This window comes from Boleophthalmus pectinirostris, unplaced genomic scaffold (assembly GCF_026225935.1).
Source record: "Boleophthalmus pectinirostris isolate CB_2022bp ecotype Guang Dong unplaced genomic scaffold, ASM2622593v1 HiC_scaffold_14, whole genome shotgun sequence".
In the NCBI taxonomy this organism is placed as follows: Eukaryota; Metazoa; Chordata; class Actinopteri; order Gobiiformes; family Gobiidae; genus Boleophthalmus; species Boleophthalmus pectinirostris.
Window position 1 is genome coordinate 36,429,685 of NW_026571047.1, and position 24,935 is coordinate 36,454,619.

Here is a 24,935-nt window from a genome sequence, read left to right on the forward strand (position 1 = left end):
TGTCTTCCTACCAGTGGAGGCAGGACGACAGCGCCACCTGCAGTCCCACTTCCTCAGGACAGTACTCCAGGTGTGTGAGAGTAAAAAAGCCCCTCGTCCCGGTTTATCGTTCCGTGGGCACGTTTCCGTATTTCGATTGCCTCTTTAATCCAGCGACGATGTTTGTTTTCCTCTGTCCCAATGATGTTTGCTCCATCCCAGTCCAGAATGTGGTTCTCTCTTTTACACTGGTCAGAAACGGACGATTTAAGTTGTTTCTGTTCTGCTTTGTGTTTTGTTGCTCGTGTTTCGCCTTCGCTGTTTCCTTCTCACATTCTCTTCTATGTTCCTTTTTTCGTGGACTGAACGCCCTCCCTGTTTCCTCGATGTAAACCCCTGACAAAACTCTAGGTCTGAAAAAAGAACCTAATAACATAAAATATCGGAAGACCAAATGAATCTCATTGGACTAATGGACATACATTCTAGACGCTTAGTGTTTTGTGGGTGAATTACTTCACAGTGCATTGACTTACATCAGGCGTCTACTGCTACCGCTATCTCGTCCTTTCGGTCACTACCCAGAGCTCATGACCAGAGGTGAGAGTAGGAATGAAGATTGACCGGTAAATCAAGAGCTGTCCAAATCCCAAAACTAAAATATGACAATAACAGAACCAGAAACAAAAGTGAAATGGTTCAAAAGACTTGAAAAGATCGACTTTGACAGTAGACACATCCCACTGGGAAAACAAACATGGAGGTTTGATGCTCAATTTTTTTGGAAAATCCTTCCCAGTGTGAATTGCACAATGACCAGAAGTCCGAGATTCTTGATGCGTGTATTGTCTGTCATATTTTTTATTTATCCCTTCTAGGCATCAAAATGACACATTTACAAAGGTAATTGATCAGATTTTAGTTCGTAAGCGCAATACATATAATTCAGAAATCCCTTGGCGAGCTCCTGGTTGGAGATCTCTGTTCTAGAAGGAGTCATTTTAATGTTTTTTGTTTTTTTGTAATAGATTGTCCTTAAATATCAGTAAAACTAAAATCACAGTGTTTAGTCGTTGGGGGGAAAAGCGTCTATCCCACATTATTTATTGGAGATGAGGAAACAGAGAGCACATGAGGTCACATTATTTGGTGTTATGTTACATCTGACATGAAAATCTCCTGAAGATTATGTCGAAATTAAATAAACAAGTCATTTCCGTGTTACATAATGTTAAAGTTTAAGTCACGAATACAGGAAACGGACGTGATCTGTTTTTTCCATTTTTCATTTAAACATAAAATCAAAAACTGAAAAAAAACAAATCATTATCTGTTTTATCATTTTGGGTTTGGAGACAAATAATGAAGAAAATTGTTTTTTTTTTCATTTTCATATTTTTGTTTTTATTTTGAAGATCTCCAAAAACCATTTACATATCCATCCATCCATCCATTTTCGTCTGCTTGTCCGGGGCAGCAGCCTAAGCAGGGACTCCCAGACTTCCTTCACCCCAGACAGGTCCACCAGCTCCTCTGGGGGAAAAGTCGTAATTTTAAAGAAAATGAAATAAAAATGAAATGAAAAAATAAAAAAGTGTTGCAATTAAAAGTGTGAGCTTATTAATGAAACCTTCAAAACGTATTCAGGTGTTTAGAAGAAATGTCAAACATGATGCGCTCAAAAGTATGAAGTCATTGGAAGCGTTAAAGTGTGATGATTCATCTTTCTTGAATGAAACAAAAAGATTGAAAATGAAATGAAAATGAAAGCTGACATTTGCACAGTCTGCGTGTGCCTCCGTCTCTGGTCTCGGGGTGTGTTCTTCTGACTCGCTCTCACACACGTCGCCTGGGGTTTCTGTTTTCTGTAGTCATGGCCCTTCTGTTTACTTCGTGCTTCTTTACACTGCGCGGTCACATGGGGGGTTGTTACCGCGGCGATGCTCCCCCCGCTGCCCCCGCTCACATGTGGCTGTTGTGTGACGGTGCCTTCACTTCTCTCTTCGGTAAAGGGTCATTCTGTCTCATGCTTTAAACTTGAACCTGATTTACATGATGTAGTGACGTGTAGTGACGGTGTAATGAAGGAGTGGTGATGGTGTACTGATGGCGACGGCGTAGTAACGGCGTAGTAACGGTGTAGTGATGGTGTAGTGATGGCGTAGTGACCTTGTAGTGATTGTGACGGTGTTTTGATGCTGTAGTGACAGCGTAGTAACGGTGTAGTGATGCTTTAGTGACAGTGTAGTGATGCTGTAGTGACGTGTAGTGACGCGTAGTGATGTTGTAGTGACGGCGTAGTAACGGTGTAGTGATGTTGTAGTGACGTGTAGTGACGGTGTAGTGACGCTTTAGTGACGTGTAGTGACGGTGTTGTGATGCTTTAGTGACGTGTAGTGATCGTGTAGTGATGTGTCTTGTCGGCAGTTTTATTTGGTTTTGTTCGACAGCGGAAGAAGCTTACGCCTCCTACTGTCTGACTGTGTCCATGTGTCTTATAAGGTGTATGCTCACTCATCTCGGTTCATGCTCCTTGGACCTGGTTTGGACCCAGTTTGGACCTGGTTTGGATCTCAAGGCCCCTCTGATCCTGCGCAGGGGTTTGTTTTTCCAGTCCATGATGAGGTTTTGCCTCTTGGTCGTTTGGCTGATTTCAGGTTTTCCTGCTCAGTAGTAGTATTATTCAATAGAGAAAATTTTAAAAAATTAATCAAGCTCGAATGTTTGTGAAAGTGTAAAATGACAGTTTTACTTCCCACATACATTTTCTTTTGTGTGTCTGACAGAGTTGACAGTGACTGAGTTGTATCAGAAAATATGTCATTATTTAGAAAAGGTGTTTTTATTCAGAACCTGTTTGCAGTTTTATACAGCTCAATTTATTATTCTCTACAAAACAAATACAGCTCCCAGGAATGTAAAAGGCTTCATTTTCAAAACCTGTTTCGTCCTGACTCTGAAGAATCACAGAAATACAGTCTGTGTCTAGGTGAGAGATGAGGACGCACGTTTCACATCTGTCATCTACTAAAAATCCAATAAACTTACAGATGGTAGTTTTAAAAACAAAATTAAAACAGAACTAGTTCATTGTAAACCGTTAACAGAGCTCCAGAGTTGTTCTTCAGTTCCCTCAGCGCTTCAAGTCTGATGTGGTTTGACATGAAAAGAATATCACAACCTGCATCACCTGGTAACACAGTAAATGTGAAACACCTCTCTCTCCTCCTTTTGTACACCCTTGATGTTATGTCACCTGTACCTTACCTGTCTTTACCTGTACTCACCTGTCCTCACCTGTCCTCACCTGAACTCACCTATCGTCACCTGTACTCACCTGTCCTCACCTGTACTCACCTGTACTCACCTGTCCTCACCTGTGCTGCGTCGGGCTCAGAGCTGCAGAGTCACTGAAGGCAGAGGAACATGGCCAAAGTTTCTTCTTATTTTCTACACCTGCTTATCTTCATTTTCCCTGGTCACCTTCTTCTGCATCTCCTGGCTCAACATGACGGGATGTTCGAGGTAATTCTAATTCAATTTTTTATTTCATTTTATTTTGATTGAATAGTTTGAGTTCCATTTTATATGAAGGAGACCAAACCAAGGCCAAGTTAGAGGTCAGATCTGTGGAGAGGCGTTTTTTTCTAATCATTTTTGAGCTAAAATAAACACGTGTAATTGAATAAAGCAGTAAAAGTAAAGCAATTTAATTTTACTTTTTTAATGTCACACTGTGGAACATTCCAGGCAAAGCAATGACAAATCCATAGAAACAAGCAGACGACAAACCCCCAACCAAAAAGTAACACAAAATGTGCACGTTTAATTAAATCAGAAAGTTAATTATATTTAATTAAAAACGTATATATATATATTTTTTTTATTTTATGTTCCACATTTGTACATTTCTATTAGTCTCAACAAAAAAAGGACATTTGGTCTGAAGGGTTCAAGGGTTCATGACTTGGGTTACTTGTAGGTTTTTCTAGCAGATTACAGCGAGGTAGAAGTTTGTATCAGATTTCCCTTTGCTTGTTGGTGATGAGATATTTGTGAGGTCATGTCCGTACATTTTTCCATGGAATATTGTCAGTAGAGTCAATTGAGTTTGGAAAAATATCTGAATAAATTGATATTTTTGTTTATTAAAATGAAATGGCAAATATTGGTAGGGACTATTTTGTCTTGCTATATTGGTTAAATATTGGTCGTGACGTGTCCCTGTGCAAACCTGCGCCCTCGACATCCTCCCTGTCCATGCGCCTCATGTCAGCGCACCGCTCCTCACCTTTTCATGCTCTCGCTCCTCCCTGCGTGGAGACACAGCGGCGCTTCCCTCACCCTGCGGTCGATTTTCTTCCAATTAACTCGCACTTAGACCATGTCTGAGTTTGAAACGTATAATTATGTTTGGCGTGTTGGACTATGTGGATTATGATCATGACTATTTCCTCATTTTATGAAAACATTGCCACTTTAATTAGTTTATTTTAGAAATTTGCACTTCCGTTAGAACCTTAGGGACATTATCACCATTTAAATCAAGTATTTTTTCAACATTGGCCTCACCACAACACGACTCCCAAACCCACAGGCAGCGATACATAAAGTACTGCAGCGATACAGACGCAGTAAAGTACTGCAGCGATACAGACGCAGTAAAGTACTGCAGCGATACAGACGCAGTAAAGTACTGCAGCGATACAGACGCAGTAAAGTACTGCAGCGATACAGACGCAGTAAAGTACTGCAGCGATACAGACGCAGTAAAGTACTGCAGCGAAACGAGTGACTGAAACTGTCAATGAAAAACCAAAGTGTCCAAACACAATGAAAACACTTCATATTTACACATCACAGTGGGCGGAGCCTCTTCACTAAATACTAAATCCCACTCTAAAACCAGGAAGAACATGTAACTCCAGTTAGGAATTTGAAAAAAGCAGGTTTAAAAATCCTACCTACTTTCTTCACTTTGAAGTAGTTGTGTAATGAGTGGAATTACCGAAATAAAAAAAATTATAAATGTGTGTGTGTGTGTGTTGTTGTCCCAGCAACACATAAAAACAGGTTTTATAATAAAGCAACTCGCATACAGAAACAGTAAAGTTAGAGATTAAAAATGAGATTAACGCGATTAAAAAACATAACGCGCTAAATATGACTGTAATTAATTAATCGCAATTAACGCGATAATTTGACACCCCTAATTTCTGCACCGATGATTCTGATTCTGAGTCACAAACTCAGCACAGTCCAGATAAAAGATTCAGAGACGCACAGGTCACGTGTCAGTCTGGGGTGAGCAGGTTATTGTGGGTACCATTTTCTAATAATTACATAGTACTACATTTTCTACAAAGAAAGCACACAAAGGCGTAGGGTTAACAATAATAATCATACTTTTTATTTATTTATTATAGGACACTCAATGGCGCTGCACAAAGAATACAACTAAAATTACATAAAGGATTAAGAACTAAGCCTGAATCATTTTTATGAGACTTCTGTGTTCGGACTTGTACAGTTTAAAGAAGACAGAATAAATGAGGGTGTGGGATTGAGAGATTAATTAAACACTAAACCTGAGTCACTTTTATTAAACTGAATCTGTCTCCATTTGGTTAATAACAAATTGATATTATAGCATCACTGATTTCTTTTATGTAATTTATGTAATGTCATATTGTGGAAAATATCCAGACAAAGCTGTATTGCCAAGGCAGCAGATCAGACAGTTGCTTTTTTTTTTTTTTTTAATAGTTAAGTATAGTTAGCAGTAGCTACTTGTTGTCTGTTATTATTTCACTGTTTTTGGTTTGGGTGTGCTCAGCAGTGCCCCAATGAACTAAAACAAACCCGGTGACGCAGACAGACGTCCTTCAGACTATTTGAGCAACAGCCTCAGACTTAGAAGAGCTGATCCTCATCCCAGCCGCTTCACACTTGGCTGCAAACCGCCCCAGTGCACATTGCAGGTCCTGGTTTGATGAAGCCAACAGGACAACATCATCCGCAAACAGCAGAGATGAGATCCTGTGGTCCCCAAACCGGACCCCCTCCGACCCCTGACTGCGCCTAGAAATTCTGTCCATAAATACAATGAACAGAACCGGTGACAAAGGGCAGCCCTGGCGGAGTCCAACATGCACCGGGAACAGGTCTGACTTACTGCCGGCAACACGAACACAGCTCCTGCTCCGGTCATACAGGGACCGGTGTGCTCAGCAGTGCCCCAATGAACTAAAACAAACCCGGTGACGCAGACAGACGTCCTCCAGACTATTTGAGCAACAGTACTGTACAGAGTTTTTAGTTTGTGGAAAACAGAGGGAAGAGCCATGACCCTTTTATGTTTTCTGATCACTTTCAGCTGTTCCAGATTGATACTGTGAAGACGTCACTTCAGAGTGACACAGATCAGTCTGGTGGGAGTCAGGTTTGCTCGTCACTGCAAATGAGACACTGTTGTCAGTTAGAGCCCTGCACCCATGGGACCCAACGCAAAACAGTGCAGTGTGAGACACAGTTTGAAAGCTCGTGATAATGGGATGATAAACTGCAGTTCCGCAAACTAAATTTGAGTGTAAAGTAAAATATACAAATGAGTAATGTAAAACTATTATACATCATTTGTTCTGGATATTTTATTTTGCTATTAATAAAAACATTTTAAGTAGACTAAATTTGCGGACGTGGTCTAACCTCACGCACATTTTAGAAAGTTCCTTTCCACTTCTCTGTGTTTGATAAAGCTTAAGAAAGTGAACGTGCCCCTTTTGCGGGATTTGTGGGCAAGAGCGGGACAAAAATATCACAGATGTGGGCGGGAGCGGGAATGAAAATTACAATTGTTTGCAAGCGAGAAAGCAGGAGAGCGAGACAATTCTGTCCCGCGCAGACCTCTGTCCTCAACTGAGGTAAAATATTCAATAAACAAAGTAAAATAAAACTCGGCTCCAGATGAACCACTATAAACTGTCAGCCTTGATGAGCTTCATTTGACTGAAGCTGAACGCTGTGGGTGGCGTCACACTCCGTCAGTTCACTTCTTTACGAGCTCCACAGCAACGGCTCCTTCTGACTCTGGCTCCCGTTGACTTACATTATAATCCTGTGGCTCCTTTCTTTGTACCTGCTGCTGTCAGACTCCACATTTTGGTCTTAAAATGTTCGTATTAACCCGCTCCATGTGTTTTGTTTTTGTTTTTGGTTTTTTTCACTATTTTGTTATCCTATTGATAACGTAGAGCCTGGCTTTAGATTCGCTCCTGTGACCGTTTGAGTGGAGCTGAACGTCACACTCACCGAGTCACTTTTTTATACAGTCTGTGTGGCAAGTAAAGAAAGAACTGAAGCTGAGTCTCGTGTCACGTCTGTAACAGATTACATGTACCGGAGTTACGTAATCAGAGTACAAATTATGAGTAACTGTATTCAGTTACAGTTACTGTTTCAGTGAGTGGTATTTGGATTACAGTTACTTTGTTGAAATAAATGGATTACACAGAGGTATTTTCCTGTTTTCACATTTGGGGCTATATCCCTTTTTTTTTTGGTAATTCCACTCATTGCTGGACACTAAACCAGGTCTAAAACCAGGACTAAACCAGGTCTAAAACAGGACTATAATAGGACTAAACCAGGACTAAAGCAGGAATAAAACCAGGACTAAACCAGATCTAAACCAGGTCTAATCCAGGACTAAACCAGGTCTAAAACAGGATTTAACAAGACTAAATCCTGCTGTGTGGACCGTGTCTCCTCGTCTTCTATCAATAATATTTTTAATTTGGTTCAGTAAAGTCTGGGCTTTTTATTTTCTTTTAGCAGATAAAACTTCTTATGTGAAGATTTCCTCATCTTTGCTTCTCTACAGCAAAACAAGTAATCCAAAGTATTCAGATTACATTACTCACCTTAAGTAATTTAATGGATTCCGTTACTACAACGTAACTACATTTTGGGATATGTAGGGGATTACATTTTAAAAGTCACCTTCCCAACACTGATTTTACTTTTAATGCTACGATACCACAGTCAGATGTTTCTAAAACTTTATAAACCGCTGAGTTATTCAAACATTTCATTAACTCCACATTATGGGTTTCAGTTCACACGTGCCTGTTCAGCCTCGGCGATGTCTTCCAACGCTTAACATTTTAATTTTTCCACATGTTGATGAGAAAAATGAATGTAAAATGTACTTGTGGAAGTGCAGCGAGCTCCACACAGTCTGTGACTGTGGTTCTCAGGAAACAGTTTGCACAGACAGATAATTAGCGTGGCTGTGATTGTAAAGGAGGCGTGCGTCTTGGCTGCGGTCCAGTTGGCAGAGACGTGTTTGATATGAGTAAAATTATAATATACCACAGTCATTATACTATTGTAACATCAGTCATTACATTTCATTACATTATGTTTAATATGAGACTCAGACAATCCCAACTGTTTAATGAGCGTCATTAACCTGACATGACAAACAAAACAAATGTATTCAGAGCGACCTCATTATTACATGATGAGTTCATACGAGCTTTTCACAACTCTGACTGACCAGAGCGGAGTTTTACTGTCATGGTAAAGCTCATAACTACCTAACAACAAGCTAACAGCACACTTCCTGTTTGTCTGAAAAGAAAACACTTTATAATTTGATGCAGAACAGAAGAAGCAGACTTATTTTGACCTCGAGAACTGCTTATACAATACATCTGTACTGGATCGGTACGGCCCAGGCCTGGACTGGCGATCGGGCATTTTCCCGCTGGGCCGACAGTCCCCAAGGGCCAATGTTGTGTGTGTTTTTTTTTTTTTACTTAGAGACTGGCCCACAGTTTAGAGGGGGCGGCCCATATCGTCAGTATAGACATTGGACTAAACCAATCAGGATATAGTTTCACAGTGTTGAGCGTGAAACATGGAGAAAGCAAAGAAGAAGAAAAGTGGTGCAGAGAAGTTGCGGGCTCCGTGATTATAAATCGTTATAAACGTTGCGAAATGTGTGAAAATAAGAGACACAGACAGGGCTGGAGGGTCTGCTGGAGCCTCCATGTCCTCTGCAGCGCAGGTGGGCCGAGCTGAAAGTGACAGCAGCAGTGGACAGAGGAGCAGCCAGAGATTATTGACAGAACCCGAGGGACAGAGTGACCAGGTGCAGCACAGGCACAGCAGGTGAGCAGGTAATAACGTTAGAATAGATCAGAGCGATACTGACAACACATCAGGGAAGAGACCGTCCTCGGTCACAGTTTCCTCGAGGGACCTGTCCCTGCGTGTCCCACGGCTCTGGGAAGCGAGCTAGAGGACATGTGAAGCAGCCGCCCGCTCGGAGCTCGCACATTCCTGCAGCCGCTGTGAGCTCTGGGCCATGGATCTATTAAAATAACTGGATACAGTATTGCTAGCTTGTAGCTGCCTCGAGTTGACGTAGTGTCACTCAGTGGTTCTACAGTCGAAAAAATCCCATGGGCCGAGAGAAGATTTTTCTTATAGAGCGCAATGTAATCACAACCTGCTCGTGTTCGGCTGACAGGGCACCTACAACTTTCAAAAAATGTCGGATTTTGTGGCGATTTTTACCTATTTTTATATCATAAACTTTTTCTCGCTCAAATCCTTCAGTTGTCTTAAAAAAACGCTTTATATTCGTTAGCTCCGGCTCCGCTCTGCTCCGCTCTCGTTCTCTCGCTCTGATTGGTCAAAGCGATCACGTGATACACGAGCCCGCGCTCCGTGCGTGTGGTCGCGTGCATTGGCATTCAAGAGGTCTGGCTGCAGACACATGGGGAAAGTGGAGCTCCACTCCAGGCCGGAAACACGTGACCTCCACTGGAAACACGTCACATCTACCTTGGACTTTTATTTTAATTTTTTTTTACATTAGCGTTTTATGCAGACTTATGGGGCGACGAAACGTTTTATTTTGACAACAAATACATTTATTAAATAAGATTGCTTTTACGTTCTGGAATTTGTTCGCACGTATATATTTTGTAACAAATTAATTAGACCGTGGGTGATGACTAATTTGTTAGAAAATAATTCGCTTTCTGGTCAAACAAACGAATAATTTTTTTATTATTAATATTGAAACGTTTTATTTTGACAGCAAATAAATGTATTAAATAAGATAGAAGCATTCAGTCTGTTTTTGTGCAGAAAATATAAGTATAGAGAAACACTTGGCACTACTGAGGACAGGAGATTCCCTCACTCTCTCGTGTCAAAACTTTTTCATTCATTCATCTGTTTGCGCAAGGTATGTACATACATATACACATCAATGATAACCAGTGCATATTCAATAAAAATATAGATATACATATGCATAACACACTTACATGTATATACATACACACAAAAATGTATTTTCGTTTATGACAAACAATGTTGAAGTAGACACAAAGTTTATCATTTATGACCGTACAAAATAGACCGTAATGAGAATGAAAAATTTAAGGATTTTTGTTTTCATTTATGGTCATACAAACTAATTGTAATGAAGGCATAAAAATATATCGTTTATGATCATGCAAAATAAACTACAATGACACTGAAAAAAGTAAGGATTTTTATTGTTTCTAGTTGAACAAAGTAATATTAACGATAAAGAGGACACAAAATGTATTTTTAATTATCATATAAAAAACAGTTAAAACTGCAGTAGCCAGGGTAATCATTGGAGGAGTAAAATCCCCACAGCACTCCCTGTTTGCCATTGCCACAGTAGCCAGCCCCACAGTCTTTAAACAATTCTCTGCACATCAGACTACGACACGTGCTTATTGTGTACATTTTCCTGTACTCCTGCCGGTGGCTGGATGACAGTGTGTTCCACTTTACCACACCTGACAAGAAAAAATAATTCAGTCAACAAACACAATAAAAATCTTCCTTTAAGTTTTTTACAGAGTCAGATCATATATTTACTGTCTAGCCAGCTGAAATGAGCCTCCTCCCGGAAAACCTTCTGGCTGACAATTTGGTGAAAAAGCCTGCAGGTGACAGAGAGGTGAAGGATTGCTGGGTCACCATCCTGGAGAACCACCAACATCAAAACCCTCTTCAAAATGTCCTCAGGCAGCTGTTGATAAATATGATTTAGTATAGAATCCTTACATGACTATTCTATCAAGTCAAAAGTGATTCTAAATGCATGCCTGCAAAATTCCAGGGGCCTCTCCATGATCTTTCCACCGTTTTGCAGGGAGTGTGTGCATCTAAAACATGGTAATAAGATGTTAAGTTCACCATTTATGTCACAGAAAACACGTTACTTTCACCTTGTATCTTCCCTAAGTTATTACCTCAGTGTTACTGTGTCTCTTGCGTGGCACACGGAAGACAGGAACCAGCCTACCCTCACCCATCTGTCTGCCCTCGATGGTATAATGGGCAAATCTTTTACCATGTCTGTAATTTACAAGCACATGTCTTGACCTTGCAGTGTACATGTATTAATTTTAAAATGCATAATAATCAAAAATAATTATTCAGAAATCATACCCTTCAATCTTGAGGTTCTCTACCAGCACTCTGCACCACCACCTCCTCAGGTACGGCATGTCGTACTAAAGATTAGTGTTACAATGGGATACATAGAAGAGTTAGAAATTAGACGCAAAGCACTGCAACTGAGTTATTTGCTTATATAAATATTATATATATATATATATATATACACACACACACACTTAACCATATTTATATGATTGAACTTACAATGGAGAAATCAAACGGTGCCTCCATGATAATGTGCCACGAATACTGTCAATACAGAGAGGTTGTGATGACTGTCTCTAATATGCATGTGTCAAAATTTATAATAATGTTCACCATTTCAATATTAATGTGTGTGTTGTCAATAAGAATATTTAACTGCATGCAGAGTTGGCAAATCATACCATGATCATGAAAACTCCACAGTCTATGCCATAATATTGTTGGGGAAGGCCCTGTTTCAAAGAAAGACAAATATTAATACTTCACAAATTGTATGCATGTTATAATGTATATACACACTTTTCTTAACCTCAATAATACCTCAATGTCCATCCCAGTCTGCTCATGCCAGGCTCCTGGCATTAGACTCTGTGCAACACCCCTGATGAGAGTTAAACAAAGTTTCAGAGACATGACCAGTCAGCTACACTTACATCCTCTGAACATGAGGAACCACTTTACCTTTGCAGCTCTGACAAATCAGGGGAACGTGATTGCCAGGAGTAGCTGCTTCAATGTGGACAAGTCAGGGGAACATGACTGTCAAAACTAGTTGCATTTAAGAGGACAAGTCAGGAGAACGTGACTGCCCAAAACTTAAAATGATTATGGCAAGCCAGGGGAACATGACTGCCATGGTTAATCATCCTATTGTAACCTCAAGATGTCCCGATAAATCGTGTGCCCAAAGCTTTGCTCCCTCTGGGCATACTGGGAGTCGAGGAACCATATACGTTTTTCAAGTGGCTTCATGACCTAGGGGAACACACTCCTAACAGTAAGTTATCAGTTTATAGAGTAGAGTTACTTTATTGATCCCGGAGGAAATTAAGGTGTCCAGCAGCAGATAGACATAACACACTTTGCACAAATCCAAAATAACCAACCCATCACTTAATACACACATACAAATAAATGTGACAGATGCTATCAAGCATAAAAGCAAGATGTTTTTGGGCCATCTTGTCATTAACAATGTCACAGTGTCACTTTGTTGTTACTTACACAAAGCAAGTAGTGCCCTGGAGTCCAAAGTGGGAACACCAGCACAGTGTCTGTGGCATCCACCTTAAACAAGGATGTTGTGCTGTCAGTTCAAGTCTTATTTTTTAGCTATATTCAATGTGTATTTATATTGTACTTACTGGAAGACTCAGCAGAGGGTCACAGCCCCTGGGTGGTAGCCAGGTAGGGGGTATATGGAGGTCCATAATGAAGACATTTTTCCCCTACAGAAGAAAATTTCATGCTTTGTTATGCTAAATTCAGTTTGCATATTATCCTTTCAAATATGAATATACACATACCTGAAGTTGGGACATCTCTTTCACCAACCTCAAACAAGCATTTCCCACCTGTGGACATACAGAAACATAATACATACATATTAAACTTATAAAATTATGCGGTGGTATATTAAGATGTTTGACTGTAGAAGGGAAAATTTTGCTAAAAACACATCTTTTACTCACTACAGAGTCCATTTCCCTGTTAAGACCTAGACTTAACAGATTCTCCCTAGTCAAGCAGGTTGGACCATCCTTCACCATTATTTCCTGAGGTGGCCCACTTTCATCCAAAATGTAATTGACCTAATTAAAAAAAAAAAAAAATCGCACAATAAATGCTTTACTTGAACAATCAACATAAAATCCATTGTTCACAGTTGATCCATGTCCAGTCACAAATTAATCCACAAGTTATATATACCAGCTGTTCCTGGAGGGGATGTTCTCCTTTTGGACCCCAGGAGGCTCTGCAGGGCCTAAGGTTTACAATGGCAGTCAGCATTTCACACTGTTGCCCACAATGATGTGCGGAACCAGCATCTAATAGATAATGAAAAGTGCATGTAGCATGTGTTACTCCAGTAACTCCAGTATTCTCAACTATGTAAACTTTACGAGTATTCTGTTTAACTTACAGTCAGAGTTTGATGCCTTGTCAGTCACTGGTTTGCCTCCATGGGGGACACAAAGATGATGAGCATAGCAAATTTGAAACAAATGTATATCTGTTAACACCGACATAATTTCTGCACCACTCACATATGACAGCTTGTCCCAAAGTAGACAGGGTTACAGAATGGAGCAGTTCCAGCTGGTGACCGGCAGTCAGTTGTTTCTCCAAGAGCCGATTGTTGGTGGCAGTGTTGTGGCGGTGAATAATATGTCTCATTAAAAAAATGTGAGTTGAAGGATTCATATTATTCATAAAATAGTTATTTTTTCGCATTTTTGCAAAAAACTGCTCCACCACCTGGCTATTCAGCCACCCTTTTAATTCAGGGACCATGCCAATTCTGCGCAGCCTGTCCTTAGGGTCTGATGCATTGTCTTCATGGAATCGATCATAAAGGCAGTAGTGTGCCGATGACCCCGTCAGAGGATGTGCCTTGTCTTGTGTCTTATGTAGTTTCTCCTGCAGCCAGGGTAGACTGACTGTCAGACTCCCTTTCATGGCTGCCTTTATGTTCTCCTCCGTAGGATCAGCCAAGCGACCTTCATGTGGCTGGAAGGGCAGTTGTTCTGGCACCCGCAAGTTGGTATGGGTTGCTAAACCCCTGGCAAAGTCATATATGGAGACATTTGGAAAATGCTTCCATGACAGGAGGAGGTCTGCAAAGTCTCTGGGACTCTCCGCCCGCAGATTGAACTTTATGCTGTACACGACACCATGTGGGCAGAGAATCACAGAGCACCCCCCTGAAACAAAGGTTTAACAGATTGTTAGTGTGTAATCTAATATGCACTTACGATAATAATAATTTGCATTATGCAGGTAAACAAATCCACACACATTTACAGTGTCAATAACATAACTCACGGAGTGCTAATGTAACTCACCAGATGCACCCCATATGCTTTGAAAGACCTTGTCAAAGGTATGCCTGCTTTTCATGTGCTCCCGCAGCCTGTTGATGAGGTCAAGACGGGAGCCCTTTGTGTCAACATTGCATGATTTGCAAAGTTTCCTGACAACTCCAACCTGACAAAGTCAATGACAAAGAGTACATGGTCATTCAGTGACATCTGCAAATCCTTTGCACACTGAAAGATTTTAGAAATACCACCACAATACCTTTTGTTTAGCAAGCTCATCTATGAGCCGATCCTCTGATACGCAGTGGAGTTGGGCTTCACCTGCAGATGGGGCTGTTCTGAGCTTTTTAAACTCCGTGTTAAGAACAGTGCCACCCTGCCTTGTCTCTGCTCCAATCCAGGGAGCCCAATGGTCATAGCTGGGTTTGACCACGAATGGATTTTTGGCACCACCTAGGTAAAAATGACAATAGTATTATTTGTTGTACAGATATTTAAACAGTTGTATTCATTTAGGTGGAATATTGGTATATTGGTAATTCCTCACTTGTGAAAAATCCCCGGCTTATCATATCCAGATGGACGGAATTCCAAAAGCTGTCGATGTCCTGCTCTCCGTTATATTCCTCAGGAGCTTTGAGGTCACTCACTGCAACAAAACCCACCATAAATTAAAACAGCTGAGGCAGAAAAAAAAATTACAACTATTTACCTTCCAGCTTGAAAACACCTTTTCTGTGTAGATCCATTACTACAACAGGCGGGTGAAAACCACAAGTTACACATGTGTAGTCGTACTCCGTATCTGTCAAGGCCTCAAAGTGGCAATAGCCATGGAAAATGGCATCTCTGGAAGGGTACTTCTCCTCTCTAAGCCCCTGTAAAGAGTCTACGACTCTTGACACAGACACATGGTTCTAAAGTGTGGAGTAAAGCTAATGATTAGATACATCCATCCATATAAACAGTTAAAAAGTAGGAAGAATTAATAAATCAAAAGTACAAGGAAGTAAGACTTACACAGATATTTTCCCTGAGGAAAAGGCAAAGTTCCAGGGAAAGCAGAAGATGATTATCAAAGTTGTGCAGACCATCTTTCCACTCCTGATAACGGTACGTCATCTTACATTGTGGGCACTGTCTTTGGTATGTTGAAATATCTGTGATGAACAATCACACAAATACATTAGAATATCAGTTGTTATTGCTCTTTGAAAAATATAATGCTTGTTTGTTTGCTCATTATTGGACTTACTTTCAAGCAGGCCCATGATTCCAACAATGCGGGCTCTGTTGGTAATTAACACTGCATCTCCAAGTAGTGGATGTTCTGCACAAAGTTGGCATTCATTTTCTACAGGGAAAAGATGCCGCTTGTTTGTTGTCAGTGACATCACTGCTTTTGGAAGTGGCTGGGGAATTTTTTTTTCTTTTAGAATGTATTGTGCTGTTCTCTTCACAGCTGTGGTGTCCTGCTGACTGGAGCCCTCTGACCTTGAGGCTGATTGGGTATCGGATGTGAAAAGCTGTTTGTTTGTTTGAAAGCAATGCCATTTGGCTATGTTGATATGTGGGCAGGAGGTCCGTGGCTTTCTGCAGGGGCAATGCCAGGTGTTTTTGGCACAGTTGAATGTCACCATCAGTCTTCCAAGTCGAGAGAAACTATGAATAGTGGGCTCATGTATTGATGTGCAAATTTGGGATGATGACCCACCAAAATTTACAGGCACACAAAGTGGAACATGAGCCTCACAGGCAGATCTCTGCCTCCTCAGACACACTGCTGCCTTTGCCTCCCCAAAGAACTTTAACCCAACCATTTCGTCCAGGACATCCTTTTGCAGAAAAGCCTCTCTGCCTGTTGCGTCACAGTAATCAATCGATCGCAAGTGGACACACAAACTATGGCTCAATCCACTCCGCTGAGCCAGCAACTGAAACTGTTGGCATTCGTCTAGCTCACACAACACCTTGTGGGTCTTGCCCCAGGTTTTCCTCTGCACATGCACAGGGACAGAAAAACCATGACCAGTTCTTCTCACAGCAAATATACCGTTCGTTTGATCCACAAGAACACTTGGCAGATGGAAGCCCATAGTGATGTCCGCCAATATATTTGAATGCTTCCTCAACATGTGTGTGCTGAAATTTTTCTTCAGCATACTGAGGCTGCAGTGTGGGCATTTTGCAGACTTACCACATACATCTGCTACACCGGAGACTGATGAACAAGCGTAACTATGGTCTTGTGATGTGGCATGAACATTAGCAGGTGATGTAGCTGTTTTCAGAGGTGGTGGTGGGCAGTCAGCAACTGGTGGTGGCGGTGTGAGGCCATAGGTAGCTGTTGTCTGAGGTGGTGGCGGACAGTCAGCACCTAGTGGTGGTGCTGGGAGGTCATGAGCTGCTCGCTGAAGGCGACATAAGGCCAAATGTCTTTCCATATCTACTCTTCTAATTACTGTTCGTGAACAGTATGGGCAGTGATAATGCCCAGAAGGCCGACATGGCATTCGGCATCGCCAAAGGTGTGGCACATCTTCCATATTGCAGTCCTGCCCTGAGAATGAAAAAATATGAAAGTTTATATGTGAGGAATTAAAGAACCAAAAAAACATATGATTTTATCAATTAAATACTATTATCTACATCTATATTCCCTACACATTAGTTCATTACCCAAAATCCATTAGACCAGGGGACCCCATCTAGAAGTCTGTGCTGGACAGAATTTTCAGTCCCGCCCGCGCCCGCATTGTGCAGTCCCGCCCGCGCCCGCATTGTGCAGTCTCGCCCGCGTCCACACATTCACGCCTGCTCACGCATTGCAGTGCTACCGCCAACAACGAGCTTTAAAAATGTTTAAAAGCATCAGGTTTTTTTGTAAATACTTGCTACAAATCTACATCTATATTCTCTACAAATCTACAGCGCCACCGCAACAGTAATTTCCTATTAAGTCACCTGATATAGTATTTTACACAATCTAAATCTAATCTAAATCTTTTCTATCCGATAAATATAATAGCTAAACCAACTGTTTTACCTCAGTTCAACCGATTTCTTCTTGTTTCTTTCTTCTTTTTTTTCCTTTAATCTCCACTCGAAAAATCAAACTGCTCTAACCTCACGGTTCAGTCTGTGTGAAAGGCCTTAGCTTTCTGTCAGTCCGTCCTTTATATAAGTTGAGTGACGTGTTTCCGGTGGAGGTCACGTGTTTCCGGCAGTGGAGTGGAGCTCCACTTTCCCCGTGTGTCTGCAGCCAGATCCCTCTCAGTTACGGAGGGGCGCCGCCATTACAAAACCTCATGTTCCTACTGCGATGACTAGCAGAGCTTTTAACAAACTAACGCGATCTATCTTTATCAAAACCACTCGTATATCGGCTCTAAACAACCAAAATAAAATACATTTCTCTTGTATGTACTTTTTTGTAAGTGTTCCACATTAGATTACCTGAATAATAGAAAAATAAAGACAGTGAGCAGTGAGCTTTGGTTCTGTGCAGCCTCGCTTCATTGTATGAAGAGGAGCGGCGCAAAACTTTTCAAGAAGGGCCGTGGCTGGAGACCCGCGACTTACTCACTACACTGCCACCTCCTGGCGCACCCCGGTAATGCAAGAGTATCCTAAAAACTTTACAGAAACGTGAGGAAAACATTACATTTGCAATTTAGTACATGTTATCAATAAGGGAGCTACTTAACAGCACCAACACAAATAGCCAGATTACAAAATAACATAAAAATGTGACTGCACATTTTGTGTGCGTCACACGCTCCCTGACAACAGAAAATGGCTCCGGACATTTACAACTATATCATCACTCAGGCCAGGCTATAACTACTTTTGTGTACCAGTGTCTCTTTCTTTTCATTTTAATACCCGGATAATGGCATTTGATGTACATGGGCACTAAATGGATAAACTATTGGATACGCATAATGCTGTGGGATAAGTTTGTATGGTGCACGATATACCACTGGGTTGGGGTCCATTCCCCAGACAGGGACAGCTGGCGGCAGGAAGGCTTCTACCGTGTGGACAGCTGGTCGTGGCTGGTAGGTGGACTGAAATGAAGGCTGGCCCAGGGCGTCATAGGTGAACATTTGTGGTGGCCTGCGGGCACGAGAAGACCTCCGGACCTGTGGCTCCCTCTCTTTCTCCTCACTAGCAGGTGCAGGCTGGGGTGGGAGTGCTGGCTCACCATTGTCCTCATTGTCCGATTTATCCTGTGCATCCTCCGCAGGTATTTCAAGAGCACTTTCCTCATCCTCAAGATGTTCTGCATCTGGCTCCGGCTGACCTGTATTCACAAGAGATCTGTCTTGGATAGTATTGTTTTGTTCTCTTATTGTCTGTTGTCTTGTGCCTCTCACAGGAGCTGGCATTCTTGGCACTACTTGTACGGCGATGTTTTCTCTCTGATGCCCAACAGGTGGAGCTCTTGTGACATGTTGCGGAATCCTCAGCCAATACCGAACCGGCTCATCTTCTGAATCTGAAGATGCATCACTTTTTGTGTCACTGAGTCTCTGGTCCTGTTTTGTTTCTCTTTGAGCCCTTGTGTGGTGAGATTGTCTGTTTTCCATAGGTAAAACTCTGGGAAGTAAGTCTACTGGCAAGTCATTGACTAAGAGGAGGAGATTGCAATGAAGTGTTCTGACTTTGTTACTGCCGTTTTCAGGTGTCACTTTGTAAACAGGACCATCTGCAACTCTCTCTTTCACAACATAGATGGTGTCCTCCCAGTATGATCTCAATTTACCAGGACCTCCCCTCTCTCCCAGGTTGCGGACTAACACACGATCACCTGGTTCAAGGACAGTACCTTTGCTGTGTTTGTCATATGATTTCTTTCCTTTTGTACTTGACTGTTGGCTATTCTCTGCGGCGATCCTGTATGCCTCCCTCATCCGCGCAGCCCACTTCTCTGCATAGCCTCGAGGAGTGCTGGGGTCTTGTTCAGGGTGGAGATTAAATATGAGGTCCACAGGCAGTCTCGGGTGTCTTCCAAACATTAAGTAGAATGGAGACATACCTGTGGCCTCATGCCTGGTACAGTTATAGGCATGGACTGCGTGCGCCAGATGATCTCTCCACCTCTCCTTTTCTTTCTCGCCCAGGGTCCTCAGCATCTGGAGAAGAGTACGATTAAATCTCTCTGCTGGGTTGCTTTGGGGATGATAGGGAGTTGTGCGTGAATGTCCCACTTTGCTTAACTGCTGCAGGGTTTTGAAGAGGTCATTTTCAAATTCCCTCCCCTGATCATGGTGCAGCTTGTGTGGATAGCCAAACTTTGGGATGAAATCTTCAAAAAGTCTCTCTGCTGCTGTTTTGCCAGATTTGTTTCTAGTGGCGTATGCCTGGGCATATCTGGTAAAATGGTCAACTGCAACCAGGATATACTGATAACCACCTTTACTAGGTTCTAAATGTAAATAATCAATGGACAACAAGTTCAAGGGGTTGACTAGTGGTAATAGTCCCCATAGGTGCTCTGATGTGTGAGACAGGCTTTTTGCTCTTGATGCAGGGGCACTTCCTTGTCACATAAGTCTCTACATCTCTTTTCATGTAGGGCCAATAAAAACGATCTCTCACTAATGTCAGTGTCTTTTCAGTGCCTACATGGCTCATGTCATTGTGGAGCAACTTTAAGGCTGTTTCATGATACAGCTTAGGAAGGACAAGTTGGTGTCTCTGATTAGTCTTTCTAAAAAGCAGACTGTCATGGAGATGCAATCTGTCCCACTCATAAAGCAGTTTTCGGGCTGGACCACTAAGTTGGCTCTTAATGTCATTAGTTAGTGTTTTAACTGTCTCTTTGAGCTTTACAACTTGGCCTATGACAGGGTCAATGCGTTGTGCTTTTACCAACTCAGCATGGCTAACAGCTGGTAGCAGGTCAGGTGTCGGGTTTGTTTGAGCTAGGTCCAGGGCTGCTACATAAGCAACATCTTTAGTCTCTGCAGCCATCCCAAATGGTCTGAATAGTGTCTCTAGACAGTTCTTTTGTACAGGCGTCTACATAGCTGTCTATATCTAGTGGCAGCCTGGACAGTGTGTCTGCGTCTACGTTGACTTTGCCTGGTCTATATTTAATCTCAAATCGGAAATCAGCAAGCTCACCAACCCAGCGATGACCAACGGCGTTAAGCTTAGCTGTACTCATGACATAGGTTAACGGATTGTTATCCGTGTAAACGGTAAAGTGGGGCGCATAGTAAAGATAGTCTCTGAACTTTTCACAAATGGCCCACTTTAAAGCCAGGAATTCTAATTTACCTGAATGGAGGTGGTAATTTCGTTCTGCAGGTGTCAGTGTTCTCGACCCATATGCTATAACGCGCAGCTTCCCACCTTGGCGCTGGTACAGAACGGCACCAAGACCCCGCTCCGAGGCATCAGTGTGCAGCACGAAGGGAAGGCTGAAGTCTGGGTAGGCGAGTACAGGCGGGCTTGACAGGGTTGTAAGAGTTGATGCAGCGCCCTCTGGTGTTCTTCTGTCCAGTGTATTGGTGTCTTTGATGGCATCTGCATGTGTTTCGATTTAGCTGTTTTCTTTATCTGGTTGGTCATACTGTTGCAGCTGGTACCTTTTGCTACTAGCAGTTCATACATTGGCCGTGCAATCTTTGAGAAATCTTGTATATATGTGCGGTAGTAACTGAGAAAACCAAGCAGTTTGCGAACATCTCCAACAGTACTTGGCGCCTTGTCTTTGAGGGCTTGGATGGCCTCCAGATCTTTAGGGTCAATGCGAACTCCATCAGAGGAAACCAAGCGTCCCACATAGCGGACTTCTTTCTTAAATAGCTCACATTTGGTTGGCCTGAGCTTCACACCATGTTGTTGGAGTGCTCGTAGGACACGTCTTAGTCCTTCAACATGTTCTTCAAATGTCTTAGCATAACAGAGGATGTCATCCAGATCGGGAATGCAGCATTCATCCCTCAGCGAGCTCAGCATCTCCTCCATACTCCTCTGGAAAGTGGCTGGCGCGTTGGACAGCCCGAAGGGAATGCGCACCCACTCGTACAATCCCCATGGGGTGATAAATGCAGTCATGTGCCGTGATCCCTCAGCCACATAGCCCTGATGGTAGGCTTTCCCCTGATCTAAAATGGAGAACCAGCTGTATCCCCCCAGTGTGTCAATAAGATCTTGAATGCGGGGCAGGGGATGTCTGTCTGGGACTGTCTTTTGATTGAGGAGTCTATAATCTATGCAAAGACGGAGGGTGCCGTCTCTCTTACGTACACAGACCACTGGAGCTGCATAAGGGGACTTGGACTTGACAATCCACTGTTTAGCCAGAAGATCTTGGATGTATTCTTTAACTTCCCTGTAGAGTGGTTTAGGGATAGCAGAGTACGTTCTTTGGACAGGAATGTCATCTTTCAATGTTATGTTCATTTGGAGACTAGGGATACACCCAATATCATTGTCATCACAGGAGAATGCATTTGATTCTTCATACAGCATTTGTTTCACTACAGCTTGTTCTTCTTCACGTAAATGACTCACATTAACTGGTGGGTGCCACAGCTGGGATGTGGACTCACTGAATGTCTGTTCTTTTTCACTACAGTCAGGTGTGCTAGAATCATTTGTGGCATTGGCTGTTTCTATAATTTTATCAATGGACTGAATGCTCCCTAGTAATGTCAACTGGTGTAAACTAATATCATTCTGTGTGTGATTACCAACTGGGATCTCAACATAAGGTCGCTTGCCTTTGTGCACTTCAACAAGTCCATCACCAATGCCGAGTTGCTGCAGCTTGATATCGGGGTCAGTAACTTCAAACAAAGCAAAAGGGGCATTGAAATCAGTTGACAGCGGACACCTCAGGTAAGTGACTTGACCAGGACGAATCACTGCACCTTGTCGTCCTACTCTGACCCGAGCATGTTCAGATCTGGATTCATGAGTTTGGATGAAGTTAACAATGGTTTCAGCCTGATCAGCTTGAATCTGCATAGCGTCCTTGAGCAGCCTAGAAATGACTGTGACCACTTCCTTTTCTCCCGCTTGCCCCAGAATGAGCTCTTGAATAACGTTGAAGCCTAAAATGGGACGAGGGAGGCTGACCCTGCTGACCAGGAATGGGACTCTGATAGTGAGATCTGGATTGTCATTGTCAGGCAGGTTAAACAGCAGTTCGATCCAGCCATCATAAGGGACAGATTCACCATTAACGGCAGTTACGTGGAGGGGTTTGTCTCCCAGCAACTCACTGAGAGGGCGAACTTTTTGTTGTGGGGCAAAAGTCTTTCTCCAAACACGATCAACAATGCTGACTTGAGCACCAGTGTCCAAGAGCACAGACACTGCATAGCCATTTAAATTGCACTTGAGGAGACATTTCTGCCCTAGGATTTTTGCTACTCTTTGTGATGCAGACATAACATCAGCAGAATCGCAAGCAGCACCGTTAGCTGAGTGAGAGTCATTTTCGTTTAGTTCTGGTGGTGGGTATTGCTGTGACCTTGATTTGTAGCCTTTGGTTCTTTTTAGACATCCTACAGCACGGTGTCCCTCCTCACCGCAGGTGAAACAGTGATTGCAGTTAGTCCTGCGATGTGCAACACAATTTGGGCAGCCAAATTTGCTCTTTTTCAGCTGTTTGTGAGGCCTATCAGGACAGTGACATGTACAGGGTGAAGTGGAATCATTTGATTTTGGCTTATCTGGCTCTTTAGGTTTTTGGAGAGAGCTTATAGCATCAGCCAAGGTTTGGACTTGGGCACTTAGTTGTCGGATGAGTTCATCTTTGGCTTTTGAATCTGGGCTGGGCTTTACATTGGTACTAGCACTGGGTTCAGCCTCATTACAGTGAGCAATGGCAGTTTTGGGGCGAGTGACACGACCTAAACGTCTTTTACGTTCACTCTCTTCATTTGTGGTTTTTGTCATTTGTTTTAAGAGCAAGTCATCAGTCACTGTAGGATCGGACAGAAAATGTTTTAGTTCTCGTCTAATGTCCTCATGTTTCTCATTTAAACCTTGGTATACTGTGTGCAGGAACACATTTTGGACTGTTTGGGCTTCGTACCTGATATCACAGTCTGATTGTTTTGATGTAAATAATAACTTTTGCTTGAGCCCCATCATCCGGTAGAGAAACTGTTGTGGAGTTTCATGTTCATTTTGTTTTGCTGTTATGAGTCCTTGGAACAGTTCAGTTGTGCTTTTCTCACCCAGGTGTGACTGTAGAAAGCTTTTCAACTCAGTGACAGACATCTCATCTTTACTTGTGAGCATTTCTTTGAAGATGCCAGGTTTGATGATACATAGGACAGCCTGAATCACTTCACTCTCAGTGTGGTTTTCTTTTAGTCCTCTGTCTATTTGTTTGCTTATGCTACTGTATCTTATGTCAGAAGCATTATCCCCAATCTGCCCACCCTGAATCTTAAATTCCTTCCTCTGAAGCAAAGGCAGATCCTTCAGAGCAATCATGCTTTCTGTGGGGTGAGATGGGTATTTGCTCTGGGACTGGCTATCTTCATCTGCAACAGTTGAGGTTGACGATGCATCACTCATTTTGAGCTTTTGAGTCAGAGATTCATAGTTAGAGAGGAGCTTGGCTAACTGTGTCTCAATGGTGTCATTTTGGGGAGTCTGATTGCTATTATCTTGGGCATTGTCAATTGGCTGGGCGTCACCAACTGTAGAGGTAAGGTTAAGGGATTCACTGATAGTCTCTACAATCTATCAGCGTTTTAGAGACATTTTTTTGCAAAATATTATATTGAAAGAGATCGTGTTGTGAGGTTTTTGTCGAGTTTTACTTGAGTTTTTGGGGTGAATGGGATTACTGAGGTGCACTGCACAATGGCACATGCTGTTTTTTGGATTTGTGCAAGAGAAGCCACACAGACTCTCTGTTTTTCACTTGTTTGTAAAAGTTTTGTGTGCTCCTTGTCCCATGAACACAACACAAGGATAATGTTGTAAAATGTTGCAGTGGCTCTGGACCTGAAGGACCTCCTAGAGGACGCTCCGTACATTGTGGTGGAAGAACTTCCAGTGAACGCTCTGAGATGGGATCTTCAGGAGATTTTTCAGGACGTTCTTCTGGACGATCCCCCATGGAACTTCCAGTGCAATGGTCCTCGATGGGACCTTCAGGAGGTCCTTCTGGACACTCCTCCGTGGGTTGTGGGTGAGGTGGAGGTAAGTGCTTCTGTTGTTTCTCGTTTCTCGCCACTTGTGTGTTGCGTGCGTGAGGAAGAGGAAGAGGATGACTGCATAGTAAAATGTGTGGCTTAATGAGTCAGTGTAGAAAAGAATAAGGCACAATTAGCAGCAACAATCATTACTAAGTTTGACAGTGCTGTTCCTTTAAACAGTGTTTTCACTGTTTAAAGGAACAGATGATAGAAACTTTCACATGGA

General features: G+C 42.4%; 2 protein-coding genes across 2 annotated transcripts in view; both read right to left on the reverse strand.

Annotated features, from left to right (window-relative positions):
- The window catches only part of LOC129407827 (alpha-N-acetylgalactosaminide alpha-2,6-sialyltransferase 1-like), a 162,235-nt gene that overhangs the window by 8,146 nt on the left and 129,154 nt on the right, over positions 1-24,935 (reverse strand). The gene's annotated exons all lie outside the window — the stretch shown is intronic.
- Positions 12,123-17,108, reverse strand: LOC110159374 (uncharacterized). Its single transcript, XM_055150107.1, has 14 exons — positions 15,784-17,108; positions 15,549-15,688; positions 15,241-15,445; positions 15,076-15,177; positions 14,788-14,981; positions 14,553-14,694; positions 13,755-14,411; positions 13,631-13,666; positions 13,417-13,535; positions 13,179-13,298; positions 13,014-13,061; positions 12,852-12,935; positions 12,712-12,774; positions 12,123-12,462 (listed from the first exon to the last, which is right to left on the reverse strand). The coding sequence occupies exons 1-14, from the start codon at positions 17,072-17,074 to the stop codon at positions 12,355-12,357; spliced, it is 3,309 nt and encodes a 1,102-aa protein (XP_055006082.1). The 5' UTR covers positions 17,075-17,108; the 3' UTR covers positions 12,123-12,354.